This window comes from Garra rufa, chromosome 12 (assembly GCF_049309525.1).
Source record: "Garra rufa chromosome 12, GarRuf1.0, whole genome shotgun sequence".
Lineage (NCBI taxonomy): Eukaryota > Metazoa > Chordata > Actinopteri > Cypriniformes > Cyprinidae > Garra > Garra rufa.
The window spans coordinates 6,297,463-6,307,922 of record NC_133372.1 but is presented as its reverse complement, the minus strand read 5'-3'; the positions used below and the strand labels follow the sequence as shown (position 1 = coordinate 6,307,922).

General features: G+C 30.8%; 1 protein-coding gene across 1 annotated transcript in view; it reads right to left on the bottom strand.

Moving 5' to 3' along the window:
• Positions 1–392: 392 nt before the first annotated feature.
• Positions 393–10,460, bottom strand: part of LOC141346843 (trafficking kinesin-binding protein 2-like) — a 38,730-nt gene continuing 28,662 nt past the window's right edge. Inside the window, exons 9-16 of the mRNA XM_073851803.1 lie at positions 8,455–8,585; positions 6,277–6,351; positions 5,461–5,592; positions 4,021–4,100; positions 3,740–3,919; positions 3,364–3,662; positions 614–1,090; positions 393–514 (exon numbers count right to left, since the gene is read on the bottom strand). Coding sequence (XP_073707904.1) covers positions 393–514; positions 614–1,090; positions 3,364–3,662; positions 3,740–3,919; positions 4,021–4,100; positions 5,461–5,592; positions 6,277–6,351; positions 8,455–8,585 — 1,496 coding nt within the window. The remainder of the gene's footprint in view (positions 515–613; positions 1,091–3,363; positions 3,663–3,739; positions 3,920–4,020; positions 4,101–5,460; positions 5,593–6,276; positions 6,352–8,454; positions 8,586–10,460) is intronic.

Below are 10,460 nucleotides of genomic sequence, written 5' to 3'. Positions count from 1 at the left end.
GAAATAATGTTTTTAACAGAGCTGAGAAATATAATAATAAAGATAATAATAAAAATATTAAAATGTATATATAAAACAGAATTGACAAAAACTGTGCCAAAATCAAAATAAATAAATGCAAAAAAAAAAAAAAAAAAAAAAATTGAAAATAGACAATAACAAACATACAGTGTGACCCCTCTGAATCATTAGCATGACTCTTTTTGAATCGGTTCATTTTTTTGTTTTTGACATAAAAGTTCTTTTTAATGAACAAATCAGTCTCAAACTCACTTGCATACTAAAATCTGATGTCCTGACTTACTAAAGTAAACGTGCAGTTCAATAAGGCACTGAACACAACAGCAAAAATGAAGACAGTTATCAAATGATTCACATCCATAAACTAATGTTTAATAGGGGTGATAGATGTACCTGGGTGTGACCTGTGTGCTGTCACTAGGATGCAGGATCCGGCAGGTTGTGAAGGTGTATGTGGAAAAAGTGGAGCTCTGATATTTCCCAGGATTTATAGCTAAACACAAACAAAAAGTGATCAACAAACATGCAACATTCAACAAAAAAAACATGCATTATCATAATCAAAATGGTGCTTGCAGTGACAGCCGTTTACCTGTAGAAGGCGCTTTAGTTCCGAGATTGAGCTCAAAGTGTGGAGCTGCTGATCCTGAGAGTCCAGAACTGACTGCAGGAGCAGCGCTGCCTGTCAGGTTAACTGCTGCTGCTAAGGAAACAACTGTTGCTATGGGCACAGGGGAATTCCTGAGGGATGCGGGAAGAGGCGGGACATTAGCTGGACTTTGGACATGCCTCCTCTCTCGCTTCTCTTCCGGAGTGGACGATGAACGCACATTAAACGTGATTCCTTCCTCCTCCTCCTCTTTTATCTTATCCTGTGTTGGTTCCTCTTTTCTCTTATGTTCCCATGGTAGCTTCTCATGGTCTTCGTCTTCTTCAAGGTCAGTCAGGTGGTAAACACTGTCCTGAGGGAGAGGGCGGAAGCCTTTGGTAACTACACCTGGATGGGGGTCTAGAATAGTGGCCAGGTGGGGTTTAGCGAGCTGCTGCCAGTGATGAAGAGTCAGAGAACCTGAAATCAAGCCAACAGAAATACAAATACTGAAGACACATAGCAACACACTACAATGTGCAATTCTACTAATTCTATATATATATATATATATATATATATATATATATATATATATATATATATATATATATATATACACACACACACTAGTGTTCAAATGTAAGGGGCCAATGATGATAAGAAAATACTTAATTATAAAAATAGTAAGAATAAGTTTCTTGAGCAGCAAATCATCACATTAGAATTATTTCTGAAGGATCATGTGACAGCTTTGATGAGCTTAAGAGACTTATGAAAATGTTTTGAGAATAGTCAAAAAAGTATTTTGCCTTTATTCTCAAAATGTTTCGCCTTTATAATATTTTGACTTGATTCTCATAATATTTCGACTATTCTTGTAGTATTTTGACTTAATTCTCGTAGTAAGTCAAAATATTATAAATGCGACATATTTTGAGAATGAAGGCAAAATACTTTATTCTCAAAAAAAAAAATCAAATATTGAGATTAAAATCCAAATGTTTTGAGAATAAAGTCCAAATACTTTGAGAATAAAGGGAAAATACTTTATTCTCAAAAAAAAAAAAAAAAAAACTAAGATTACGAGATTAAAGTATTTTCCCTTTATTCTCAAAGTATTTTCCCTTTATTCTCAAAATATTTGGACTTTAATCTCAATTTTCCATTTTAATTTTTTTGAGAATAAAGTATTTTGCCTTTATTCTCAAAGTATTTTGCATTTATAATATTTTGACTTTATTCTCAAAGTATTTTGACTTTATTCTCAAAGTATTTTGCCTTTATTCTCAAAGTATTTTGACTTTATAATATTTTGACTTTATTCTCAAAGTGTTTTGCCTTTATTCTCAAAGTGTTTTGCCTTTATTCTCAAAGTGTTTTGCCTTTATTCTCAAAGTGTTTTGCCTTTATTCTCAAAGTGTTTTGCCTTTATAATATTTTGACTTTATTCTCAAAGTATTTTGCCTTTATTCTCAAAGTATTTTGCCTTTATTCTCAAAGTGTTTTGCCTTTATAATATTTTGACTTTATTCTCAAAGTGTTTTGCCTTTATTCTCAAAGTGTTTTGCCTTTATTCTCAAAGTGTTTTGCCTTTATTCTCAAAGTGTTTTGCCTTTATAATATTTTGACTTTATTCTCAAAGTATTTTGCCTTTATTCTCAAAGTGTTTTGCCTTTATAATATTTTGACTTTATTCTCAAAGTATTTTGCCTTTATTCTCAAAGTATTTTGCCTTTATTCTCAAAGTGTTTTGCCTTTATAATATTTTGACTTTATTCTCAAAGTATTTTGCCTTTATTCTCAAAGTGTTTTGCCTTTATAATATTTTGACTTTATTCTCAAAGTATTTTGCCTTTATTCTCAAAGTGTTTTGCCTTTATAATATTTTGACTTTATTCTCAAAGTGTTTTGCCTTTATTCTCAAAGTGTTTTGCCTTTATAATATTTTGACTTTATTCTCAAAGTATTTTGCCTTTATTCTCAAAGTATTTTGCCTTTATTCTCAAAGTGTTTTGCCTTTATTCTCAAAGTGTTTTGCCTTTATAATATTTTGACTTTATTCTCAAAGTATTTTGCCTTTATTCTCAAAGTATTTTGCCTTTATTCTCAAAGTGTTTTGCCTTTATAATATTTTGACTTTATTCTCAAAGTGTTTTGCCTTTATAATATTTTGACTTTATTCTCAAAGTATTTTGCCTTTATTCTCAAAGTATTTTGCCTTTATTCTCAAAGTATTTTGCCTTTATTCTCAAAGTATTTTGCCTTTATTCTCAAAGTATTTTGACTTTATAATATTTTGACTTTATTCTCAAAGTATTTTGCCTTTATTCTCAAAGTATTTTGCCTTTATTCTCAAAGTATTTTGACTTTATAATATTTTGACTTTATTCTCAAAGTATTTTGCCTTTATTCTCAAAGTATTTTGCCTTTATTCTCAAAGTGTTTTGCCTTTATAATATTTTGACTTTATTCTTGTAATATTTCGAGAATAGAGTCAAAATACTACAACTTTATTCTCAAAATATTATGACTTTATTTTCGAAATATTCCGACTTTATTTTCAAAATATTACGACTTTAATCTCATAATCTTCGATTTTTTTTTTTTTAGAATAAAGTATTCCGACTTTATTCTCAAGTATTCCGACTTTATTTTCGAAATCTGTGAGTATCTGTTTGTTTAAATAGTGTGTGGAAAAAAGAGAAGTTTTTCTAAAATTGTACTAATGGCATGTACTATCATCTACTCACCTTCCATTGGTTTAACAATCTGCAGTTTTTCAGGCAGGAATGTCTTAAAGCAGCTGGAAGAGAAGGAGAATTCTGATAGGTTGGTGAAAGACGAGATGGTGCTTCCCATTGGTGAACTGCAGCCGCTCCCGCCTCCTTCCGACTCGGCAGCCGCCAGCTCCTGCAGCTTCCGCTCTCTCTCGGCCTGGAAGAACTGTCGCTCGCACAGGAAGTTCTGCCTTCGTAGAGAGAGTCGATTTAGGGCTGATGTAAGGTCGTTTCCTCCGGGAGAGCCAGGCTGACCCAGACGAGAGTTCTCTCTGCAGCACAAAGATGATGTGTGTTGAAAAGACACATAAGCACTGTGGGTATAAACACATTCTGTGGTCACACTCACTTGGTGACGTCCACATCTTCAGCTTGTTCCTCTGTGTTGGGTGTGTGTGATTGATAGGGCACTGGGGTCATGACTACACCGCTGCGGGCGGAGCCAGGTATTGGAGGCACTGCGGCAGCCGCTCTCATCGCTGATTGGTTGACAGAGCGCACCGTCTGGAACACACGCTTATGGTTTGACCTTCAGAGGGAGAAGACAGGGGCCAAAGGTCAGTACTGCTGAAGGATAAAATGGCTTTTATAAATGTAACTCTGAGTGTGAAGGGGAATAGTGAGCATCACCTCTGGTCCTGAAAGGCGATTTCCTCGTCTACACTCAGTTCTCTTCTCATAGTACCTTCAATCTCAGCTGCTAAAGAATCCTGAAGGACATAAAAAAAAAAAAAAAAAAAAAAAAAAAAAGAGCAAAAATTATATACCTATAAACCCAATGCAAAAAGACTGGTCCATGCAAAAAAAGCATGTTACATAAAAACCAAAAATGAAAACCAAAAAATACAACAGCAAAAACATTGGGGGAAAATAGTTAAAATTAATTATTATAAATTATCAATATGTAAATATGTGTGTGTGTGTGTGTGTGTGTGTGTGTATATATAAAAAAAAAAAAAACTGAAAAAAGATATAAAACCAATGAAACTGAATAAAAAAAATTAATACAATGAAAAAATGTATTAAAAACAAAATGAATTACAATGAAATAAAACAATGAAATAATAAAAACATTAAAAAGATTTATTCTTTCAAATAGAAAACAAAAAGCAAAAAATAAAGCAAAAAAAAGAAAGAAATCAAATTCAATAAAAAAATAAAATCAAAACATGAAAAAAATAAATAAAAACAATGAAACAGAATTAATAAGTGATATATAAAAAAATACAATGAAAACACTGAATAAAACCAAAATGAATTACAATGAAATAAACAAACAAACAAAAAAAACTCAAAATAAATACAAATAATAAAAATTAAACATTTAGAAAAGGGGGAATTTTTTTGTTGGTATTAAAAAAAAAAAAGCATAAAATAAAACAAAAACAAAGCAAAAAAAAGAGAAATAAATAACATTCAATAAGAAAAAAATGTAATCAAAAACTGGAAGTAAACATTTATTTAAAATATATTTTTTTTATTAAAAAAATAACAAAAGCAGCAAAAAAATAAAGCTAAGCAAAGCGAAAAACAAAATTAAATTCAATACAAAATAAAATAAATGTAAAAGAAATTTGCTTTTGATGATATAAAAACAAAGAAATAAAAAAATAAATACAATGAAAACCCTTAATAAAAATACAAAACAATGACGTAAACAAATAAACTGAAACAAAATACATAAACCAAACAATAACAAATAAAAAATGCTTGTGCTTGCATATTGTATTGTATGTTTTTGCAAAAAATTATAAATAAAACTGATACATTATAATAAGATCTATAATAAAACAGCCATATCTACATCCATTCTTTTTCTCATATTTATTTATACGTTTTTAATTACAGCCAAAATTACAAACACATGATTAGCACCAAATTTCGTGCACTGTATAATATTATATATTGTAATATTATGAAAATGTATAATATATTGCAATGTGAATAACAACGCATTACGCCTATCTAATAATGCATTGAATAAGCTCATATTAAGAACACATGTGATTGGAAAAAATACTATTTAAACATATGAGACAGATAGACAAACATGAGGTTGTTGTTTCTCACCATGGGGTAGAGTCCGTAGTGTCTGCGCAGGCCTGCAGATGGCGTGGTCTTACTGCGCAGCTCCTTAATTTCCTCCTGAGACTCGTGTAGCATTCCCACACACTCCACATTCCTGTCCGACAGCTCCTTTAACTAAAACACACACAGACACACAGACGTTTATATTCCACAGGACGACAATATGTCCAATAATACAGCAGAGGAGACCTGTCATGATATACTGTCATAATTACTTTATTGACTTATTTTACGATTGACCTTGATCATTTTTTTCCATTGCATTTCCATGCGTTTCATAAAAAGGTCTTAAAATGACAATAATATTGTTTATTGCAGTTACTTCAGTGGCAGTTTATTGATCCAAAAAATATGTTATTATGACAAGCTTACAGCAGAGAGAGTTCAATATCCTGATATACGCAAGATACAGACATGATCACCATAACACTTTCAGGTCACTGTGGTCACACCATTTATGAAACAACTCTGTCCTGTCATGCGTTGTAACATCTCCAGGTTTTATGGACATATTTCATGAGTTCAGCAGAAGTGCAGTGATAAGCTGCACACCACATTTATGAGTGAAGTTTACAGCCTTTTCTAATTCACAGTGACTAAGCTGCTTTGTCTTAAAAGTTCAGAAATTGATGTTTAAAATGCTTTAAGACTTTAAATCATGCAGATTAATTCTTAAGTAAAACAGGGCTGTTTAATCAGAATGATCAGGCTTAATCCAGATTTGCAGACGCAAAGCTGTTTGATCTCAGGGTTTGTTATGTCACATGCACATTATGTACAGTGTGTGTGGAGTTTTACCTCAGCAGTCAGCTGCCGTTGTGCTTCCTTTGAGGCTTGAAGGTGAATTCTCAACTCTTCTTTCTCTAGCGCCAACTGAGAAACAAACACAGACATGCACGATTATGTAACATACCATTCAACACAGTTTAAAAGTACTTTTATCAAGTTTTTGAACATCTCATGCTCAAAGACTGCATTTATTTGATAAAAATACAGTAGAAACAGAAGTATTTTGAATATTTTACATTTTTATGTGAACGTATTGTAAAATGCAGTGTTACATAATCAGATGACTTTTTTCCAAGTAACTAATAAAAGTAATGCATTACTTTTTAATTTACATGAGAATATCTGAGTTACTTTTGCAAATAAGTAACGCTAGATACTTTTTTCCCCATTTATTGATTGAAAGCTGTCTTGTCCCCATGTTAAGAGAAATCGGAAGAAAGATGTTACTTTAATTCTAGAATAAATGTGAACATGCATTAATTCATCTCACAGATTCAGTATTCCGCCTAAAAATGCAGTGAAATGCAACTGAGAATATGACACAAACGAAACAACGAAAAATAATTAATAATGATTTAAAACAATTAAATACAAAGAAGAAAATTAATAAAACAAAATTAATTACAATGAAATAAAACACAAAAATGAAATATATTATATAAAAATATAAAATATAAAAAAACATTTAAAGAAAAAACAAAAAAGCTGCAAAAAATAAAATGAAAAAATCTAAACTAAATAATAAAAAACAAAAAATAGGATTTTTTTTGGTTAAAGAAAACAAAAAAAACTAACAAAAATAAAGCAAAAATATTCTAAAAAATCTTAATCAAAAACTGAAAAATAAAAATGAAACAGAATTAAAAAGTGATTAAAAAAATAAATACAATGACAAAACTGATTAAAAACTAAATTAATTACAATGAAATAAAACAACTATGAAATAGTGAACAAAAAATAAATATAAATAAAAAACATTGATAAAATTTAAAAAGAAAATATTTTTTGCAAAAAAAAACAACAACAAAGACTAAACAAAGCAAAAAATACTAAAATTCAATAAAAAATCTAATAAATAAATATGAAATAAAAACAATGAAACAGAATTAATAAGGGAAATAAAAAATAAAATACCCAGAAAAAATGAAAAAAAAAAAAAAAACCCCAATGAAATAAAAAGAAACAAAATTAAATAAAACAAGCCAAACAACAAAATTATGGCATTTTACAATGTATTGTAAAATGCAGTGTATACACATCACAAGTAACGCAAGTTACATAATCAGATTACTTTTGTCGAAGTAACCAATACAGTAACGCATTACTTTTTAATTTACAGGAGGATATCTGAGTTACTTTTCCAAATAAGTAACGCTAGATACTTTTTTTCCCATTTATTGATTGAAAGCTGTCTTGTCCCCATGTTAAGAGAAATCAGAAGATGTTACTTTAATTCTAGAATAAATATGAACAAGCATTAATTCATCTCACAGATTCAGTATTCCTTAAAATGATTAAAAAATGCAGTGAAATGCAACTCAGTATATGACGCTAACCTGGAATAATTAAATATAAGTAATACAAATATATTTTATGTATTTAATCCCATTTTATTAACCAGTGTCTTTGCTTCTGTCCTTTAATGATGCAATGATTCCACACTAATTACTATAAATTACTAAATAAAAAAAAGTATTTATTTTTTATTGCTGAAGAGTGTTGAACTACTTCTGCGGTCAACTTAACAGATGTGAATTTATTTTTCCTTCAGCCTGAGGCTTTTATATCTGCCAAAAATAGAACTTTTTATATTAAAAACAAACAAGTAAACACTGCCCAGATTTAAAAAGTAACATAACACATTACTTTTCACAAAAAGTAACTAAGTAATGTAATTAGTTAATTTTTTAGGGAGTAACTCAATATTGTAATGCATTATTTTTAAAAGCAACTTTCCATGATGCAAAGCTGAATTTGCAGCATCATTACTCCAGTTTTTAGCGTCACATGATCCTTCAGACATTTTTTTGTGCTGATTTTGCTACTCAAGACAGTAAAAAAGTTCAAAACAACTGTGTTTTTTTTTTGACATAGAAACTTATGTAACATTGTAAATGTTTTTACTGCCACTCTTGATCAATGTAATGCTCCCTTGCTGAAAGTATTACATTTGGCACGTATCCTGACCTCTTTTACTCTTTGCTGGAGCTCTACGATCTGTGAGAGGAGTTGTGCAATCTCCTCCTGATGTCTTATTAACTCTTCGTTCTTCTGGGAGAGCTCATCCGTCAGTGACACCATTTGACTGTTTGACTCTCCTGTTAAACAAACACAGAATAACCTACTCAAAATAAACCTATAACACATTTATACTTGCATATTTACTGTACATATGCTAATTTTCATCAATCTGAATGAATTCAATCCAGTTTCACATTCTAAAGGTTGTATTTATATAAACCCTAAAGCAGTCCAATTCACACAATTGTTTAGATGTCACATTCAGAACTAGAAAATGTCACCTGGAGCCAATGAGAGTATAACTGTCGTCTTTTCTGACATTTATGTCAAAGAGCTTTTAGTAATCTTTAAGTCTCTTCCACTGACCAGTTCACAATGTGAGACGCAAATAAACACGCACATTCATAAGACGTAAAACCTATGCACATTATGGCACTGTGCACAGCGTTTCTACAGATTTTGTGAAGGTAAATTTAAGACTTTAAGACCAAGCAAAGAATGTAAACTAAATGTAGAAGTGGACAAAAAAAAAATCATCAAAATGGAGTAAGTGCAATTTTGAAAACGCCTTTAAAACTCAAAGAACGCCCATCATGCCTAAAAATGGCTGGGTGGCTCTCTAGGGTTTGAAACGGAGCCTCAGTAAAAATACACATCAGCTTTACATGCATATAATTTTGTTACATTTATCTTGATTTAAGGATGTTTAGATGTTTGTACTGGAAAACAAGACAATGGCAATGTATGCAATGACACATAAAGTCATGATTTTTTAATTTAAAGACTTTTTCAAACCTTAATTTGCAGAAGAGCTACACTACCAGTTAAACATTTTTGAACATTTTTAAGGAGTCTTTTCTGCTCACCAAGCCTACATTTATTGTATTCAAAGTACTGCAAAAACAAATAATATTTTTACTATTTAAATTCTATTTGAATATATTTTAAAATGTAATTTATTCCTGTGATTTCAAAGCTGAATTTTTAGCATCATTACTCCAGTTGCACAATCCTTCAGAAATCATTCTAATATTCTGATTTGATGCTCAAAAAACATTTGTTGAAAAGCAGCTGAGTAGAATTTCTCAGTTTTTTTTTTGATGAATAGAAAGTTCAAAAGAACAACATTTATCTGAAATAGAAATCTTTTGTAACATTACATGTCTTTGTCATCACTTTTGATCAATTTAAAGCATCCTTGCTAAATAAAAGTATTTCTACAATTTCTTTCCACGCTTTTGAATGTTACAGTGTATAATGTGTAATGTTACAAAAGCTTTTTATTTCACATAAATGTTGATGTTTCTTGAACAGCAAATCAGCATATTAGAGTGATTTCAGAAGGATCATGTGACACTGAAGACTGGAGTAACGATGCTGAAAATGTATCTTTGATCACAGGAATAAATTAAATTTTAAAATAAATTCAAATAGAAAACAGTTATTTTAAATAGTAAAAATATTTCACATTTTTACTGCTTTTGCTGTATTTTGGATCATATAAATGCAGACTTGGTGAGCAGAGGAGACTTAAAAAAAACTTACTGTTCAAAACTTTTGACTGATAGTATTAACAGACTGGCTGCAGAGGGTGACCAATACTGCACAAAAAATCATCGGCAGCCTTCTTCCCTCTATTACCTCCATCCATAACGCCCGCTGTCTCAGCAGGGCTAGGAACATTTTAAAGGACAATACTCACCCCGGTTTTCATCTCTTTAACTTACTGCCTTCTGGCAGGCGATATAGGTCTATACCTGCCAGAACAAATAGACTCAGGGACAGTTTCTTTCCAAAAGCCGTTTCCATACTGAACTCAGAGTTGCACTGAAAACTGTTATATTTGTATTACATTGCACTTATATTATACCCCCATTTTTGCACTATTCACACTACCTCTACCATACTGTATGCTGCTCGCCATTTTGGACCACAGTATGTCTAATCTGTTT